The 21,311-nt window shown below is 29.9% G+C and overlaps 2 protein-coding genes across 8 annotated transcripts in view; one reads left to right on the top strand and one right to left on the bottom strand.

Annotated features, from left to right (window-relative positions):
• The window catches only part of LOC103833097, a 1,138,500-nt gene that overhangs the window by 239,261 nt on the left and 877,928 nt on the right, over nucleotides 1–21,311 (top strand). The gene's annotated exons all lie outside the window — the stretch shown is intronic.
• Nucleotides 2,117–6,340, bottom strand: LOC103833112 (probable E3 ubiquitin-protein ligase RHG1A). 4 transcript variants are annotated; one of them, XM_009109205.3, is made up of 6 exons: nucleotides 6,063–6,340; nucleotides 3,866–5,292; nucleotides 3,707–3,757; nucleotides 2,942–3,040; nucleotides 2,735–2,875; nucleotides 2,117–2,660 (listed from the first exon to the last, which is right to left on the bottom strand). In XM_009109205.3, the coding sequence occupies exons 2-6, from the start codon at nucleotides 5,252–5,254 to the stop codon at nucleotides 2,511–2,513; spliced, it is 1,830 nt and encodes a 609-aa protein (XP_009107453.1). In that variant the 5' UTR covers nucleotides 5,255–5,292; nucleotides 6,063–6,340; the 3' UTR covers nucleotides 2,117–2,510. The 4 variants fall into 4 exon arrangements, with proteins under 4 accessions (XP_009107453.1, XP_009107452.1, XP_009107454.1 ...); XM_009109204.3 differs by having other exon boundaries at nucleotides 5,986–6,340; XM_009109206.3 differs by having other exon boundaries at nucleotides 5,828–6,340.

A 21,311-nucleotide genomic window follows, 5' to 3' on the forward strand; every position in this document is an offset into this window, starting at 1 on the left:
TTTAATAGTAATGATTCTCAATTGAAACAAAAATCACAAAACTCATTCAAGTTAGATTATCATCGTTATATTAATTAGAAAAAAAAAACATAATCAATCTGATTGAAAACCTTCCAAAATAATTTGAAAACCAAATCAAAATAAAATAATCAGTTCAAGAGGACGATATATATTATTTATGATGAAGACAATGAGATACGACGAAACTGAGAGAGATGTCGAAGCTGGACATCGACGGAGCTGTAGGATACCGTCTTAACTGACTTTCGACGAAGTAGAGGGAGGTTGTTGAAGCTAAGGAACAACAGTGAAGCTAATGAACGACAATTAACAGAGCTGGGGATGATGATGGTGGATCTGTGGGATGATGCAGCAGTGTGACCCGGAGCTGATGATGGAGAGTTGAAACTAAGCGCCAGCGAAGACCACGGTATCGATTGAGCCAATGATTGATTCAATTTTGTTTTTCTTTTTTTTTTAATTTAATGTAATTAAAGAATTAGTGAAAGGGATAAAATGGTAATTTATCATATTAAATGAAACATAGTTTGGTGATATTGGATATTGCAGTCTAGATTGGATAAAAATTTGGTTTAGGATCCTAAGGTCATTTCTCAATAAAATATTTTTGTTTTATACTCGAGCAAATTATAAGATAATTACTTTTATGTACCCATGATTTTTGTATTATAACTCTATATTAAAATTCTAAATACCAATATAGTAATTCATAGTATAAACAAGCAAAAATAAATTTTCATTACTCCCTTTATTTCACTTATACGCTTATTTTTGTTACATAAAAAGCTAATAAATAAAATATATTAAATCAATAAAAATTCAATATTATATAATTGGTATAAATTCTAAAATAGCACTTATTTTGCAATTTTCTTGAAAACAAATACCAATAAATTGAATCAAATGGAATGTTATTTATATGTAAAATTAATTTAATATATTTGCTGATTAAAATGATAATTATTTTTATAAATTATTAGTATAGGTATGAGTTTTGTTTTATGTTTAAGAAAAATGTGTATTTGACTATTTTATGGAAAATTGCCAAAATACCACATTCATAGTACCACTTTCCATGTTTATATAATCCTAAGTTTTATAAATTATGAAAATGACCAAAATACCACATTCATAATACCACTTTCCACTTTCCACTTTCCATTTTACTAAGGGTTTCATATGACTTCTTTTGGTCATTTTCATTCCCAAAATTGCCAAAATAACTAAACCCTAAGTTTTAGATTAATTAATCCTAAGGGTATTAATGCATATGTTTCAGGCGGTGATTCACCGCTAGAGAATCACCGCTAGAAACCTAATCGACGTTTCACCGGAACAAACCGGAAAAGAAACCCGTCCAAAGGATCCACCGGCGACTCTCGAAGAGGAGTGAAAGCAGACAAGAACGAAGTCTTCGCTGTAGAATAGAGATTCCAATCACCTTCAACCAATCTCAAAACAATCAAATTTCAATTGAAGAGATCGGGATTGATTGGAACAAATCGAAGCAAAGAAGTGAAGAACAAGCAAGATCCGAGAGAGACCCGGAGAAGATCCAGACGACACCAACGGAGAAGAAGATGGTTTGCCGAACCAGAGCCAGTGACATCACCAAAGGAAAGGTCGAGTCACCGGAGCCAAGAGCCGGAAGCTCCGCTGTGAAGAACGCGAACCTCCGGAGCCATAAGCCAGCCACATCATGTAGAAGATGCCATCATGTGCCGGAACTAAAGCCCATCAACGGGCCAACGATCGCTGGAAAGGATCCGGAGAACATCAAGACAAAATCTTAACTCTTATTTCTCCCGGTAAAAGATAATTGAGAGAGAACGGGGAAGGAGACAGAAAAGAGTGCTCTCACGACTTGCTGTCTCTTTTCGAAGTAAAATTTACACAATGACTTGTATACCTGCCGGAAATAAGTGTATATCGGAGAATGCATTTGAGAAACTTTAAAAAATACTCAACGGAAGTATAGCCAACCATATTAACCTTACCGTTGACCACAGTGGTGGAAATCCGCCTAACTTAACCATAAACAAAGCCATCTAAAATCAAATGATACTCAGAGCTAAGATCTTGCTACATCCTCAAATCAAAGAATTTACATAGCTTTTGCTATGTTGATAGATCCAATTAGGATAATATAAGACACTTATATTACATAATCAATCATCCATAAAATCTATCAAATTGACTCACAAACTTTTTTGGTTCTTTTAATCATAAGAAAAGAAAAAACTAATTGGTAAAAAATTAAATTATCCAAACAAATTCAGAAGAACCCAAGTTTCTTTTTTCTTAGATTCTCCTCATTTCCTTCCTATCTCCCTCAGTTGATTTCCTTACTTTTCACTATCTCCAAATCATCAAACCTCAAACTCAGACACCAAAGTTGACTTTTTGGGTGTGTTCTTATGAGGTTGCAATGGTATAAGAAGATTCGACGAATGGTGAAAACTCAAGAACAGCTTAAGGTCTTTTCAGCATTATTTGCTCGACTTCTCAACAGTGTTTAACCCTGTTGTTTTGCAGATTGGGCAAAGATTCTTCCTCTTCAGCCATTCTTTGATGCATTGGCTATGGAAGTCATGCCCACATTCCAGCACCCCCATTTCTTCTCCTTCCTTGTATTCCTCCTGCAGTATTTGCACCAAGTCAATATATACATTCATAACATTTTGCAAAAGTGAAGGTGAAAACCAAATAGTACCTGACAAACACAGCATGGTTCTACTTCTTGTGTAGATTTGGTACCACTATTGTATTTCCTTTGCTTCAACCGGTTTGATATGGTTTCTTCATTAAGACCGGTACAAACATCTCCAATCCTCTCTTCTAGAGACAACAACTCCTGCAGATTTGATGACACTGTTAATACGATGAACATATAAAGAGTTTTTTTATGTTCTGGCTTTACCTCATATGTCATGTCGTCAACATCAAGGCGCATGTCTCTATGCCGGTCATGAACATCAGCTACACCTAGCATCATCGTCTGATTGAGAAGCATAAAATCCTGAAATAAATCAGCACAACAAAAACATTAAACGACCATTAAAGTATATGTAGAGTTTGTTTATTTGATTGCCTTTCATCTAAGCAAAACACATAAGATAACCGAACCAAAAAATGTGGTTTAGTTCTGGTTTGGATCCTATCAATAATGCGAGTCAACTCTATATCTTCTAGAACCGGAAAATCCGAAGAACCGTTCTATAATATAGTTTATGTACTTATAAATATTAACTATACTTAGTTTTAAAATAAGCAAATAAATTTAAAAATATATTAATTATAAACTGAAATACCCAAAGAAAAACAAGTTACAAGAATACATTTTATTCGAAATATTTAAAATTATCCAAATTTTTATCGGAAAACCCAAAAAAAATCTGATAGTTAATTCCAAACACCCATTTTTACCTTTTTACCCGACATTAACCAAAGAACCGGAACCGAATGAGATCCAAAATTCCTTTAGATATTAGTCAATTCCTAACCTTGTTATCCAAACCGAACCGAAAACAGAAATAACCGAACCGAAATCAAACTGAATTTTCTAAATACCCCAAACCTCTAGAACCGAACCGAGAACCGAATGCCCAAGGCGAACACAAGATGTGATAACACAAATATCTTTGCATGCAACTTAAACAAAATCTATTTTTGTTTAAAACGGTACCTCCACGCGCAAGTTCCCCGTCCTACGCATATGATCCAAAACATTGCGGATCTGTTTCAAAATAGAAGCACAGAGTCAGCTCTATATAAGCAAATCTATATCATTTTACAGTGGAGATTAACCCACAAGAGGTAACACTAATCTTTATATAAAACTAACCTCAGATGCAGAAGGTCTGCTTCTTCCTCGACTTGTGGATGCCAAGCCACGCAAAGAATGAGGAACGCCAACAGCAGTTTGTCCTTGCCTTGGTACTGCTCTCGAGTATGCCTGATTAAGTGTCTGAAAGTTGTTATCGCCCCCAGGATGAACCCCATGATGATCCGGAGCGGGAGGGGGGACCATGGAACGAGCAGCAGCAGCAGCAGCAGCTCTCTGGTTTGTAAGAAGGGAAGAAATCAACGACCTACGACGATGTTCAGATAATCTTCTTTGATTATGTGGCGACTGGTTCTGGTAAGGAGCCCATGTTGGACTCGAAGCTGGTGGCTGAACACTTGCCGATGCAACATGACCGTGGGCGAGATTCCTCGGTTCAGGAGGAGCTGGAACAAACAAAGGATTAGCTAGCATGTTGCTTCTTAGCCTGGACTGACCTGGACGAAGGGCGTTTCGGTCAACGGGAGCAGATGATCCAGCGGCTGCTACTGGGTTCCCACTCCATTGAAATGGTGGTATCATGTTTCTTGGAGGCATACTAGGAGCAGAAGCATTTGGGTTTAGAGGAGTAACATTGCTAAAAGGATGTCTATATCTCATGTCCATTAGCTGTTGATCTACAACAGGTTGTACATGTCCTGGCGCGCTCATGGATGGAGGAACTGGTTGTCTGACAAAAACTGGTTGTTGAGCAGTGGGATTAGCCCCGAAAGAGAAGTTTCTGCTGGAGATGGCAGGGGAAGGAGAAGGAGACAGATTTGGAACCAACGCTCTTGGAGCATGGTTAAGAGATATGTTCAAATCATTATTATGATTATAAAACGAAGGACCTGACACCCAAGATGAACTGCTCTCTCCACGGTGGAAAGCTCCGACTGATGATGATGACTGGCCAATGCCAGCATCAACAGCTTTTCTTTTACAACCAGCTCTAGCACTGTTCTCTGCTACGTTACCTTGACCTGTGACTGGATTCATATCCTCAGCACGCTCAATATACTCTGCATTCAGATTGACATCACGCACAACTCGGTTTCCAGTACTAGACGGTTGCTGCATAAACAAAGGGTTCAACTCTAGCTTGTCGTTTCTTCTTTCCTCAAAACGTCCCATTTGCATCCATTGCTCGCTGTGACTACTAGGGGCTTCGTTCTTTGTACCACTAGAGCTACCTTCACCAAGGTTAAACCTGTGCAAGTCACGTGGCTCATGATACACTGCGTTTGACATAGTAGTGTTTGTATCAACAGCAGCAGCTGAACTCATGTAGTTCTGCAGATCATTATCCCAAAGAATCTGCTGTTCTGCCACAGGGTTGCTAGATGTAGAACCATGCTCAAAGTTCATTGTCTCTGATAAAGAACCGATACTTGCCCTCTCTCCCTGCATCCTCTTACCACTTTTCACAATGTAACCGATGCTGGAAACTGAAACAAAACCAACAATGTAAACCTGTTTAAGTTATTTTTTTAATAAAAGAAAAAAAAAAGCTCAACAATCTTGTCACTGGAAGCATTCAATTGTAAAGTTTTGTCAAGTAAAGTTAAATATGATATGCATAATCTTAAGACCACAAAACCAATTGTGTTGTTAACCACATACAAAAGCTGCATTATCAGTTTTGACATGTTCACTTTAAAATCAAGAGCAGCCTATATAAACCAATGGCAATTGCAACAGAAGAAGAATAAAAAGATCAAAGCTTCAGCAAATTCTCCACTTTAAATCACAATCTCAATTCAAAGAAAATCAACAACTTAAATGTATTAGGTAAACAAAAGCCTTGTTAGTTAACCAGAATCAATAAAATAAATCAGAAAAACAATAACAAAATATATTACATAATTAAAAAAAAAAGAAAAAAGACAAGCTTTTGCCAAACCAAACACTGAACAGGTTCCTAAAGACAGAGATCCAGCCTAAAAACTCATTGCAAAGAAACTAACGTTTTTCTTACAAAACCTGAATTATTCAAGTTCTTAGGACGAACAGAGCCAAACCCACCAACCGATTTCACCAGTTAAGATCGAGCACAAAGAAACCCACAACACAGAAATCAAAAAGAAAGAGACCGATCTGAGAAGTTTGGTAAGAGAAAGAAAGAAAGAAACGTTACAGACCTCTAAATATCAAATAGATTCTTCAACAAAACACAATGAAAGAGGAAACCGATTGCGGAGAGAGGAGGAAAACAAACCACTTTTTATTAGCAGAGAGAAGAGGAGATGATGATGGGAATGAGGAAAGGTAAGCGAAGCAACACATAAACCAAATGGGAATAGAATCCGGAGATTATTAGGAAGAGAGAACAGTAATATTGGTAAATTCACATTTAACCAAAGACTATATTATTCAAATTTGATAATAATAACAACAACAAAAGGAAGTTGAATATTTTTTAAAAAGAAGAAGGGGAATTAATTTTAAGAGAAAAAGTCAAGGAAAAAGAGCAGTTTCCAAAGACAGAATTGAATAGCTATGTTGCAAAAGAAGATAGGTACCAACACGAAACTATGGTAATAAATCTATTGTAGAGAGAGAAAGGGAGAGACTTTGTATTTGTAACGTGAATGTATATTGTATTAGATTTGGTGAGGAGAGAAGGAGAGAAAAGCAAGTTGGGCAAATTAAGACGAGAAGGTGTCTTTTGTCTCTTCTTTTCTCTCACGTCCAACCAAACGCACGCTGCCTCTTTTGCCTCTTGTTGTTGCCCTCCTCTCTCTCTTTTTATTATTAACTTTGTAAATTAAAAGTAACTTCAACGAATCCAAAGCTAATTGTAATATTAAACCAATTGTTCAAATTGGTGATAAATGTGTATAGTATAGTATATTATCTTTTCTTTAGAACATGTCTGAAAGTATGCGTTATCAATCTACTTGTTTTAGTTATATATTTCAACATAGATTCCTAAATCATTATGTTATGGGCTGTCATACATAATAGATTTGATTGGCAAATGCTTTGAAATCTTTTCACAGCTAGAATTTTTCTAAAACACAACTTTTCTTATTATGTTTTATACAGATTTCTTAGAGATTTTTTTCTCTTTTTCTTTATTTTTGGCTGTAAAGAGCAAAATACTTAAACACTAATGTCTTAGTTTGGAAGATTTATGAGTAAATCATTATTTTTTTCAACTCTACCATGGAAAAATCTATATAGTCTTAGTTCTACAACAACAGAAAAAAAGATTAAGATATGGCTCCTTCAGTCAGAGATTATCAATCAAGAGATAGGTTAGACATAGGATTCACACAAAAAAAACAAACAGATAAGCTTTTAAAAACTTATGGGAAATGGCATTAAAGATGAATCAAATATCAATGAAAATCATAGTCATATTCGGTTTGAGTGTTTCAGATTTGAGTATTTGCAAAATATAAATGTATGTATATCATTATTGGGGGAAAAACTAATTATTATTTGATTAAAATTTCTAAGTAATAAAAACATAATTAAATCATTAAACTTGTGAAAATTATGTTTATATATATTATCTATTAATTTGGACCATCATTTAAATTTTTTATTATATTTATTTTATTAAAACTAATAATATATAAAATCTTTGAACTACTTTAATCATAATATCTTTTGATATCTTTCATTTTAAATATAAATATATTTATTTAAAAATTCTAACAAATCTGTTTCAAAATATTTTAACAAGATCCTAATTTTCAAAAATTATATTTGACTATTTTAAATAATTTCGAAATTAGTTTTGAAATATTCTTATAAATTAATTTACTCAATTATCATTTACAAAATGAAAAATAAAATTATATCTGTTTTTTTTATATAATAATACCAATCATATTAAAAATATTATATTGAGGTAAACATGATAAAATTGTATTAAATTGATAAATTTATATATTTTATTTTCATAATTATTAAAATTTATGTTAAAAAATATATATATATATATAATGTTTGTAAGATGTATTAGCATTAGCAGACTATATGATACATGTATAAAATCTTTGTAACTACTTTAATCATGATATATTTTCATTTTAAATATAAATATACATATAATATTATATTTTAAAATTATAATAAATCAGTTGAAATATATTTTCACAATATATTAATTTTCAAAAAAATTAGTTTTATGTAAATATTTTTACTAATTTCTTAATTAGCAATGAACTATTATTACGTATTATTATATATTAAGTTATCGTATATAAAATGAAAAAGTAAAATGTAATCCTATTTTATCTACTTTATAATAATAATAATAATAATCACCATGTTAAAATAAAATTATTATATTGAACTAAATATCATAAAAGTATATTAAATTGATAAGTTTATAAGTTTTATTTTAAAAATATAAACTATTTATGTTAAACATATAAAATGATGACATAACGACTTAAAATTAGCAAACTATATAATACATGTCTAAAAAATCAACATATTTTAGACTTTGTATAAACAATAATATATTATCTACTGATCTTGTACTCTGGAAGCATGGGGAGGATGATTTCAAAAAAGTTTTTTCATCTAAAGCCACTTGGGAGCAAACTAGACCGAGGAAAAGTAAAGTTCAGTGGAGTAAAGAAATCTGGTTCTCCCAAGGCATCCCGAGGTACTCTTTCACCTGGCTAGCTGTCCTCCTAGACAGACTCTCTACTGGTGCTAGAATGCGGAATTGGGGTGTCGTACAAGGTTGTATGTTATGTGGAGAGAGGGATGAGACAAGGGATCACCTTTTCTTTGCTTGTCCTTATTCTTCCACTGTCTGGGAAAAGTTGGTGCGAGGTTTCTTTGGTAGAAGGACTAACCCGGATTGGACTGAAACGTTGAAGATGATTGCAGGTCATAGACGTAACATGTTGGACTCGATTCTGATTAAAATGGTGTTTCAGATGACTATCTACCATGTTTGGAGAGAGAGAAATGAGAGAAGGCATCAGATGAAAGGGAAGACAGCAGATCAACTTCACAAGGTTATAGACAAGACAATGAGAAACAGAATAGCCTGCTTGAAGTATACTGGCAGCACCGAAATGATGGACTATTGCAGAGACGGTTTGAACTTTCAGGCTGATAGGAGTAGTTATACATGTTGATTTCCTTTAAAGAGACTATAGAAGTAGTCATTCTTTTGTAAATGTTAATTTTTTCCTATGATGATCAATACATTTCAAATTTCATCAAAAAAAATAATATATTATCTAAAATGAAGAACCATAAAAGATATTGGTAAAATGAAATCCAGCTTTGAAAAACGGATCAAAATTTAGCATAAATTAAATACAAAATAGTATCAAATTTTTTTCTCATGAATATATTAATGTTTTTAATAACTAAATTCAAATACAATAAAATAATATATATAATAAGAATTGACAAATACATCTGCCCGTTTTAAACAATCGATTAATTATAACATGTAAATTATAAAATTATTTTACTTGAAACAGTTATATAAACATTTAAGTATATGATTAACGTTAAAAATATATATATCACTAATGATCAGAAAAAATAGATATTTATGTATATAAAACAAAAAACAAACACTCACGCGGTTGCACGGATCAAAATCTAGTAATACATCTAAAACAAAAGGATATTTGAATAGATAGAGTTTCTTTTTTTTATATAAGTATCATACATTGTATTATATAAAATTTGGTTTTTTTAAATTAATAAATCACATGATTTATATCAAATTTATTGGTTAGTTTTCAATACATACGAACTAGATTAAGATATAATGTTAGTAAAGATAGAGAACTTTAAAATACAAACTAGATTTTGATCTACTTTTGGATAGCGAAGATTGCTTTTGAAACTAAATAACTTTTGTTTAATGAACTTTTATATAAGATAGTGTATAGGTCTGGTCACCAGTACAATTATTTACAAATATTACATAATTACTAACTAATCTACTTACAAAAAATCACCAGTACAATTATTTGACTCTTCACTATTTCTACCTAAACTTAACTGTTTTACAATTTAGCTACAAAAGGATGTTATTTATAAAAAATATAGGTTGGTAGAGAAAATCCTTGCGGAGATTTCTCAATCATGAATTTATTTACTTTTTTACTATTTATGCTATTATTTGCAAAGTGATATTTTACAATGGAGCTCTCACGTTAAAAATTAGAATGGTTAATATAATTTATACCCATAATAAATTTTTTTTATAAATTATCTACAAAACAAAAACAAATTTAAATTATTTTCAATAGATAAATGATTAACATTATTAATAATAATAAGAATGATCCAAAATCTAATATTAGAATAAAAATATAATTCTTATATATATTGTGTTGTTATTTGACAAATATCTTTTGATAAAAAATTTAAAACTAAAAACAGAAAATACATAACCAAATATTAATCAAGTCAATTTTTTTTAATTATATATAATTTAAAAGAAAAAATTGAGTAACATTTAAAATTTATTTATTTATTAATAATTAATATAATGTATAAGAATTTTTTTAAAAATATTATATATATATAATAATTGTTTAGAAAACTTAAATAATTTATCGTTATATTTTTTTAATTAGTAATCTATACTATTATTTGCGAAGTGATTTTTCGCAATGAAACTCTCATGTTAAAAGTTACATTGCCTAAAGTCTATGTTACCCTTAATGAATTTGTAACTTATCCTGTAATTAAAAAAAATTATATTAATAATATTAGAATATATGTTATATTAGATAATTGATTATAATTAATATAAAAAAATTTCAAAAATAAAAATAGATTCAAAAGTTAAGATAATTTTTATATATATAGTTACTATCTGGAAACAATATTTTTATTATAAAATTTAACACCTTGAGATATAAAAGAATCTATAATTATATATTAATCAGAAAAATATATATATAAAGATATTTGTAAAATATTTCTAATACGTGAGTGTTTTAAACATTTAACACAATAATAAAAATATATATTTTGATAAAAGCTTTATCATATATAAATAGTTTGATGTTTGATTTAAGATCCTCAAAAATATTTAAATTAATAAACTATAATTTATAAGTATTCATAAGAAAATTATGTTTGCATGTGCGGTTTTTACTTAATCATAAACTAGGGGTTTGCCCGGGCCCCGGGATTTTTATTCTATTTTTTATTTTGTACTTGAATATATATATATACACACATATACATTGCAAAAATAAGTTTGTATACAAATTTATAACTATTTTATTAAGTGTTATCTACCTAATAAAATTGAAATGTTAGATTTTACTTTGTTATGTATTTTATCATATAAAATTATGAGACAATGGTATGAGTTAGAAATTAATTATATTTTATTTTATTTTATTATATTTATTTCTTATTATGTACATTTCTATGTAAAATAGTTGTTATATTTACTATGATTTAAATATTGTTATGAATGTAGAATCATTAAGTATATATTTTACTTATCCTATGTTTCAAAAGAAAGTCTAAAACCTGTATAAAACAATTTCTACTTGGTTTATTTCAAAAATTAAATAAATTTATATTTATACACGTAGATTACATACATGTATTCTGGTAATACCAAGTGAATCATGTACTGATCATATTTATTTTCATAACTATAATCGTGAGTGAGGATGATTAAAATAGGAAACATCAAGTTTTTTTTGTATGTCAATTATGATATTACAAACTACGAGAAACATTACATAAACAATATTACAGCCGGCAATTCTATATGCTTTATGAAAATTCACATCTGACTGCATCACCCTTGAGCTTGAACTGCCGTATTAGATACATTCCTTACAGTATTGTTTACGCCATGCTGGAGATCTCAAGTAAGTTTTTTCTCCAATACTCTGCATAATTCGTTTTTGATGGGAATCGAAACCTAGACTTCCTAATATAGAAGCATTAGCGGACCATTGGTCAAACCACTGGACAAATGGAGCTTCCACGAAGAAACATCAAGTTTATGACTTTTTTATAACTAAGGCTCTGAATGTCACGATCCACACCGCACCGTAGTGAACAGTAACAAAAATCTTTACATATACCATTTACCGTTAACATACCATACATGGTTTTATTATTGTTTTAACTGCACAGCATCTGTACCGCTTGTCTTGCACTGTTCAGTCTGATGTTATCATACGGAGCCTAACAAGTAAGCTCGACAAAATGGGTTGTGTTTTAGACCATGTGGCGTTGAAAAATTCGGCATATCAAACATAACCTTTTCGATCTCTTCATCGCTATCCTCATGAGGAAGGCAGTCATGATCTTATTTCTCGCATCTGAAATCCATTAAAAAAAATTTAGCCGTTGTCTAATTGTACTAAGACTTTAATGACAACAAAAACTGATTTTCTTATTATTCCCTATTATTAGTGAGTGCAGTTTGTCAACAATTGGGAATATTTTTCTGCTATCTACTGGAAATTTTTTTCTGCTATCTACTGGAAATATCTTTCTGCAATCCAATTATGAACTCGTTCAAAGTGAAAACTAGCTTCACGTGCATTTTTTAAATTTGAACGTATATATTTGATACACTAAAATTGTGTCGTTACTACTGCAAGTTAACAGTGTATATGTAATATTTGAGATTTAATTCCAGATGACTAGTTTACACTTTATCTTTATTGGATCAATACTTAGCTAAAATAATGATGAGGTTTTGAGATTAAAGTTTCGTGAAAAACAAGTAACAAAATTAATTAAAGTATGTAAATTAAAAAGAAGCAAGCCTAGGGTTACTTCATCGGGTGTCAATACTTGTGAGCCACACTTATTCAAGTTCAATTTAGCACTAGTCTAGAACTCGGATCACTTAAAATAGATCAGCCATTGTCATGGTGCTTCACCTTTTGTCAATCGATCTCAGTACCTAAACTGTCGTTTTGACTGAGACGCGATGACAAACATTAAGATCAAGTCTGATATATTCACAAAACACACTAACATCTACTTTCGCTGGTTAGGGATGCAATGCTCATTCATAACAGATCTAACAACCTATTACACGGTTAATGAACATGTTAAACCTAGGATCTAACATTAAGCGACCAGTTTAAAGCAAGCATTAAGAACAGTTATGAATGAAGACAATCAATGGATTCACTTATCTATGTTTCACCCACGAAATCAACACCCTAGAACCCCCCTAGACAAGCTAGATCGACTACTCAATCATAACAAGAATACATAGATCAATTCTGAATAATACTGCATGTTAATAAAAGAGATAAAAAGAGTGTTCAGAGTAATCTTCTCTATGGCGAGAGAGATGGAGCTTTCTCCCTTTACAAAGTAGCAAATCCCAACAATGGAGCTTTAGAGTCTGGTTTTTGTGTAGAAAATAACGTAGAAAAATATAGAAAAACAGAAAAAGAAGTTATATGGAAGCCATATGCGTCTGGAAGAGAAATATGAGGTGATTAGGGTAAATCCTGAGATAACTTGTAGTTTCCTTAAAAATCTCTGCCGCTGGAACATACACTAGGGTTGCTCCGCTCGATCGGGAACAGTCACTTCAGACTGTTTTGCGTGAAAATCACCAAATTGCACTGTTTTCTGCCTCTTTTGCTCCAACTAGTCCATCTCCTATCCAGTGCAACTCCAAACCTATAATAACTCGAAAATGATTAGAAAGACTCGATAAAAACCTGAAAACCAATTAGAAAACATATATAAAATGATGTAAAATATACCATATATCAATATTCTGCCTTTGGCGTTCTTCCAATTTGTTCTTTGGACTCGGCTTTTGAAGCTTCAAACAATATATGAACTTGACAATAAGCATATACTAGATTTTTGACATGCGTTAAAACGCGAATTATATTTCTTTTTATATAAAACCGATGAATAAAATGATACAAATGATAGAAAAAATCTTATTAAAACTTTTAGGGTTGGAAAAAATATTTGAGCCCAAAGAAGTGATCTAAACCAAGCCAAAAAATCATAGCAAATCGAACCAAAATTGGTAAAATATCTGAATAGATCCAAAATTTTGGTATATGAAGAACCGGATCTGAACCTGAACAATACCAAAATATTTCAGGTATCCCTATATAATAAAAATTATATACTTACATATATTAGTTATCTTTAAATATTATATTCTAAAAATATCTAACATACTCAAAATACTTGAAATTATCCAAAATATGTGAAAAATAGTTAAAAGTAAATATCTAAAGATATTAAAAAATACTCAAAAACCAAAAATACCCTAAATACTTATTAGTTTTCAATCCAAATAGCTAAAAGTAACTAATTTCATGTTAATCTTAAATATTTGGCATAAATTATTCAAATTTATATATTTTATATTATTTTATATTTGGACTTTAAAAGTATTTTAAAATTATTAAATTTGCTTATATAGTTTTAAATGAATCGAATCCGAACTGAAATTTTTAAATAGTCAAATGGAACTAGTGATATCTCTAGAGATGGCAATTATAGATCTGGACCGCAGACCTGGCCCGTAAAGGACTGTCGCAGGATGGTATTGGGACGAGGTTTTTTAAGTCCGTAAATTTGCGGGCCTCGCGGGATGGGTCTTTGCGGGACTGGGCCTTTTGCGGGATGGGCCGAAACGGGTCATGCGGGATTACATGGACCCGTATTTTTTTTCTTCATTTCTTATTTTATCTGAAAAAACGACAAATAGAGTGAGAAGAAAGCGATTCTTGTGACTTTTCTCCCAGCAAACATAAGAAGTTCTGACGATGATGATTCGAGCTCCGGTTGATGATGATTCGAGCTCCGGCGATGACGACTCCGGCGATGACGACTCCGGCTCCAGCAAGGACAATTCGAGCTCTGGTGGTGTTTTGATTTGGTTTTCTCTTTTTATTACACACAGCTATGAATTGTTTATTACAATGTGATATTTCTTGTTTAAGTTAACTAGTTTTGTTTTCAGTATTGCGAAGTGGTGTTTTTCTTAAATTAAATTTGGTTACAATGTTGTTATTTAGGAGAAAAGTTAGTTTTATATCACGTCACTTGTATAATTTGGCAAAGTGATTCACGAACTTTTTAGTAATCCAAATAATTAAAAAGAGAGATAGTTTGATGAAGACATACAACACTTGAGCCAAGTTATTACAAAGACAACAACTCAATCAGATTCAAACTTAACAAAAGCTTATGCTGATAACAAAAGAAGGCTTTTAACTCAAGAACGCAAACACAAACGAAGATTTGTGTCATTGATTTTGATAAGGTTTTAGTGAAGCTTAATGAGCTCTCTTCAACTCTCTTACACAATTCTTTTACTTGAACATTCATGAAAGAAGCTGTAGTAGGCGGTTTGATAAGTAGGCGTCCCGCGGAATGGCCCACGAAGGCCTATATATTCTGCGGTACGGGTTTGGACCGACATTTTGAAGACCGCAGCCCGCGCGGGACAGGCCCGCTGTGACCCGCTCGACAACTAACTCGCCGCGGTACAGGACGGAACGGGATGGGTAAACCTGTTTGACATCTCTAGATATCTTCCACGGGTATTGGTTATATATATATACACTAAATATAGTATTTGGGTATTTGACAATGAAAAATAATGTTATTTTGCATCTTAAAAATATAATTTTGATATCTTATCTATACTATTAAAGCAGGATCCTATTTTAAAAATTACCTTATCCTGCCATTTTCTTTACTAACATTGCATGTTTCACTAAGGGCAATCAAGTAATATTAATAACACATTTACATTGGGCTATTTTTTTCGGATCCAGCCCACATCAGATCTCTCTTGGGCCATTTGGGCCGATTAAGAAATCAGATCCAATTCTCACATTTTTTTTTATTTTGGGCCATTGAATCCAAGTTCAAATAATTTTTTTTAACTATTCTTAATTATTATTATTTTTTCTTTTCTTAATATAATTTAAGCATTCATAAAAAATTAAATATTTCATTGAAAAGTATAAATCTTTATTAAAAGTATATAATTTTTTTTTATTAAAATATTAACCACATAATAAAATTAATTTATCAGAGTTATACCAACTTAATTCATTAAAGAAATAAAGTTTAATTTTTTAAGCATAAATAGTCATTTAAAATGGAATACGATAAATAAAGATAAAAGTTTAAGTCTTTTTAAATTAAAACACAAATATATAAAAATATGACATTTACTAAATATTTGTCAATTGAAAAAATAAAAAATAAACCCGCGCTTTAAAAGCGCGGGTCAAAATCTAGTTATAATATTAAAACAGAAGTCATGACTTCTTTCATGTGTGATTTTTTAATTTGTACCATCACTTAAAAATCTTATTAAATGTATTTTATTAAGACTAATAATAGATAAGATCTTTAAAATATTTTAATCATAATATCTTTTGATATCTTTTGATATCTTTTCATTTTAAATATAAATATATTTATTTTAAAATTCTAACAAATCTGTTTAAAAAGATTTTCACAAGATCTTCATTTTTTTAACGTCTGATTAATTATGCTATTACAACGATGAGAATATTACACAGACGATTCTACAGCCGACAATTCTACCATCATATGAGAATGCACATCTGACTGCATGACCCCGAGCCGCCCTATGAGATCCATGTTCGATGATACACCCTGCACCATGCTGAAGACCTTTTGTAACCCTTTTTCTCCATAATTTGCATTTTCTAGGGTTTGGAACCCAGATCTCCTAGTGTAGAAGCATTAATGAACCCTTAGTCAAACCACTGGACTAGGGGGCAACAAGATCTTCATTGGGCAAGTGATTTGTACTTTAGTATACAACTAGATCTCGATCCACGCAACCGCGCGGGTTTTTTTTTCATTTATTTTTATATAAACATTTTGTTTTGAATTCTAAATTGGTATATATTATAATATATGTGTGTTTATCAATTTTTAAAACGTATAATTTTACGGTATATTTTTTCATTGAATAGATTGTTTCAAACTTTCACATGTATTTGTATCTTCTTCTATATATATATTTTTGGATTATTATTACGTTATTAAAATCGTAACTATATATATAAAGATTAGTAAAATATTGGTATATTGTCATATTGTAACATTTCACAAATTTAGAAAGTTTTTAAAAAATTAAACTTTTTCGCTTCGTAGATTTATATTATCGAGTAAATAATTAAACATTTAGTTTTGTTTAATTTTAAAAATGAACTATATAGTTTAAAATTTGTTTTCATCGGTTTAAGGTAGTAAATATTAATCATTGTTAGACAATATGATTTTTGTCATTTAAAAAAAATCTTTATAATTTTAAAAGTTAACATCGACAAATATTTAAATATTTAGTATATAGAGGTATAGTATTACAACATTAAATTATATCTATTTAATTTATACTATCTATAAATCCAATAGATCATCTATTGTTTAAATTCAATTATTGATAGCCCACTAAAAAATTCTGGTTGGCCCAAAATTTAAGTTGTAAGATCAGATATTAAATGTGACATGATTTTCTATGAATAGGTCCATTAGGTCTATTTTTAAAAAAAATCACATATGAATCAAAGTTGTGACTTCTGTTTTAGTGACAACAATATAATTAGGGTTGGGCACGGATCGGATATATGGGTTTTTAGAAGTATTTGTGATTTGCTTCGTATGTCATAGATATCTAATTTTTTTATTTGCTTTGCTTCGGAAAAATACGGATATTCGGAAAATGGATATTCGAAAAATAAATAGATATTTACGGATATTTACGAATACTTACAGATATCTCATCCATTTTGATTAATACAAATAATCTTGAAAATTTAATACAATTTTTTTTAGAAATTCTTTTTTGCATGATATATAAAATAAAAATTTAAAGAAATTGTGAAACTACATATTTTGTAAATTTTAAACTTAAGTTAACAATTATAATAAAACAAAACTTAAGAAAAAGTTATAATTGTCATAAGTTTTTTCTCTTTTTTATGTAATACTTTAGTATAAGTAATAATGTGAATAGAATTTATCAAATCATATGTTAGAATAATAAATATAAAATTTTATACATTTAAAACTGTAAATATAATCAAGATATACATGTATTTATATATCGCCGGATCGGAGCGGATATCCGCTTTCCAAAATTTAATATTTTTGATTTTCTTCGATTTTAGCGGATATTGATTTTCAATATTTGTTTTGCTTCGAAAGTTTACGGATATCCATAATTTTCGGATCAAATTGAATCATATTTAAAGGATAAAATACCCAGCTATCTATTAAATTACACTATCTATTTTTTGTGATAATTAAAAATTTTAATACTTACTTTAATTTTATACTAGATCTCGATCCGTGCAATCACGCGGATTTTTGTTTTCATTTATTTTTATATAAAAATTTTGTTTTCAATTTAAAATTGGTATATATTATAATATATATGTGTCTATCAATTTTTAAAAAATAATAATTTTACGGTATATTTTTCATTGAATAGATTGTTTCAAATTTTCACATGTATTTGTATCTTCTTCTATATATATATTTTCGGATTATTATTTCATTATTTAAATCGTAAATATATATATAAAGATTAGTAAAATATTGTTATATTGTCATATTGTAATATTTCACAAATTTAGAAAGTATTTAAAAAATTAAACTTTTCGATTCATAGATTTATATTATCGAGTAAATAATTAAATATTTAGTTTTTGTTTAATTTTAAAAATAAACTAAATAGTTTAAAATTTGTTTTCATTGGTTAAGGTAGTAAATATTAATCACTGTTTGATAATATGATTTTTGTTATTTAAAAAAAAATATTTATAATTTTAAAAGTTAACATCGACAAATATTTAAATATTTAGCATATAGAGGTATATTATTACAATATTAAATTATATTTATTTAATTTATACTATCTATAAATCTAATGGATCATCTATTGTTTGATTGGTCTAAAATTTAAATGATAAGATTAAATATTAAATGTAATATAACTTTTTAGAAATATGTCTATTAAATTATAGATTAATCAAAGTTGTCACTTATATTTTAATATATAAGATATCCTCCTATACATTAAAAGAGAAGTCACTTAAGTGATTTCTGCTGAGGTGGCACTCATATAGAGCTTATCAGGAAAAACGTTATAATTCTATTGGCTGGTTTTTTTGAATTTTTCTTTTTCATTTATTTTAATCAATCGCTTATGTAGACAAGCCCAAAACTATTGTCGATTTCGTTAAGCCCATATATCGCTAGGGGATAATAATTATCGATTTAGTTTAGCCTTGGGTACCCGTTCGGGTTCGGGTCGAGTATTTCGGATTTTCGGGTATTTCGGTATAGAGGTGTAGGACCCGTTCGGGTATTTCTGTACTTCGGGTCGGGTTTGGGTATTTTTAGTTCGGATTCGGTTATTTCGGATCTGGTTCGGATATTTAGATTTTGAAAAAAAAATTAAAATTAAAATTTTCATTTCTCAAGTTTCTTATATTTAAAAATATAACTTTCAGTTAACTAATTTTTTATTTTTAATAGATTGAATAGTTAATAGATTTGAACATAACATTTTAAAACTAAAAAGGCATTAATTTAGTTATTTTTTAAAAATTTTGGATGTAACTTTTTGTTAATTTTTTTTAAAAAAAAACTTGACATGCATTTTAAGTGAGTAGCAAATCATTTTTTTCGTAATTGTATATATATCATATGAACTTAAAGTATGTGTAGTATCAATATACATATTTTATATAAAATGAGAGATGTAAACTAGAAATATAAGGTTAATTATACATATGTTCGGTTATCTTTGGATGTCCATTCGGGTTCGGATATTATCCGTTCGGGTTCGGGTATCCAATTTCTCCTTATTCAATACCCGTTCGGGTATTTTGCTACTTCGGTTCGGATTTCAGTTCGGGTTTTTTAGATCGGGTTCGGGTGCCACTTCGGATATCGGGTAAAGTATCCACTCCTACTAATTAGGTTGTTTGTTTTTAATAACTTACCTTTCTAATATGGATTACTTGCGCAAGTTGAAATCATTAAATATGCAAACAACTTATTGACAAAATTTGTTTTTAATAACTTACCTTTCTAATATAGATTACTTGCGCAAGTTGAAATCATTAAATATGCAAATCACTTATTCACAATATGGATTACTTGCGCAAGTTGAAATCATTAAATTTTATCGATTTAGTTTACCCTTGGGCAAGATTTAGAATTAAGACAAATATTAAAAACTTTCCTTATTATTCAAACGATAAACTTGCGCATGTTGATATCATATTTATTATATTGCTACAAAATATTTTAATGTTTCTAATTAGGTTGTTTATTTTTAATAACTTACCTTTCTAATATAGATTACTTGCGCAAGTTAAAATCATATCATATGCAAATCATTTTTTGACAATACACATTTAATATCTTTCTTTAAACGATTTTATTATTTATTGTGCAAAATATTAAAATCATTAATATGAGAATAAATCGACTGTATATATATAGGAGACACCCAAGATCTTAAAATACAAACATTCTCTTTTCATTCTTTAAAGTATTATTCACAAATCTCTCCTCTCATACTATTAAGGTATTACGACAATGCTGCTTGTGTACTAAGAAAAATGTGTTTAGACGCAAAGGCTCCTCATCTTTAGAACCTTGAACTCAACTATTTGTGTCTTGTCTCCAAAAAGCATGCCTGGTCTATCTTTTCCATGTGTTGAATACTGGTAACAACAATATAGTCTTCCTTTTTTTGTATGTAGACCAGGTCGTGAGAGTGATAATGATCCAGAAAACCTTGATTGAACATGCTGAGAAGCTTCGCCAAGTTAAAGCAGTTCTTGAAGAGGTTCTTTAGTACTTTCTCTCTCTTTGTTGAATATTGTCCGGGAAAGTATTACATAGTATCATTTAGTAATACTATCTTATATAATTTTTTTGTTGAATATATTATCTTATAAGTAAGCTAGCATTATGCATTTTTTATTTAATTCATGAGGTCATTTTCTCACAGCAGAGAACCTTTGGAATGGCGCAGGGAGAAAATTTCTCAGGGATATACAGGAAGGTTCAACTGAAGCCGCTGAAGTGGGATGGTGAAGGCGAAGAATAAAGACCTGTAGAGGCCCTTATGATTCTTAAATACGGCGGTGTTCTAACTCACGCTGGTAGAAAACAGGTGATTACATACTTTACCATTTAATTTGTCATTGTTATATATATATATATATATTTTCCAAATATGGAAGAATTGTTTAACTTATTGACGTTTAACATCACTTGCCATATAATCTAACGAATATTACAAATAACAATTTATGGAAACTATTCTCGAAATTATTGAAAGACTAATAATGTTTTATTTATTACTTTTAATATTTATAACTTATAAAATAAAATGAACGAAATTTTATATAAGATAATTATAATAGTTTTATCCTCTACTTGATGAATTGTGTTCGAATATAATTATATAATA

This window comes from Brassica rapa, chromosome A08 (assembly GCF_000309985.2).
Source record: "Brassica rapa cultivar Chiifu-401-42 chromosome A08, CAAS_Brap_v3.01, whole genome shotgun sequence".
Lineage (NCBI taxonomy): Eukaryota > Viridiplantae > Streptophyta > Magnoliopsida > Brassicales > Brassicaceae > Brassica > Brassica rapa.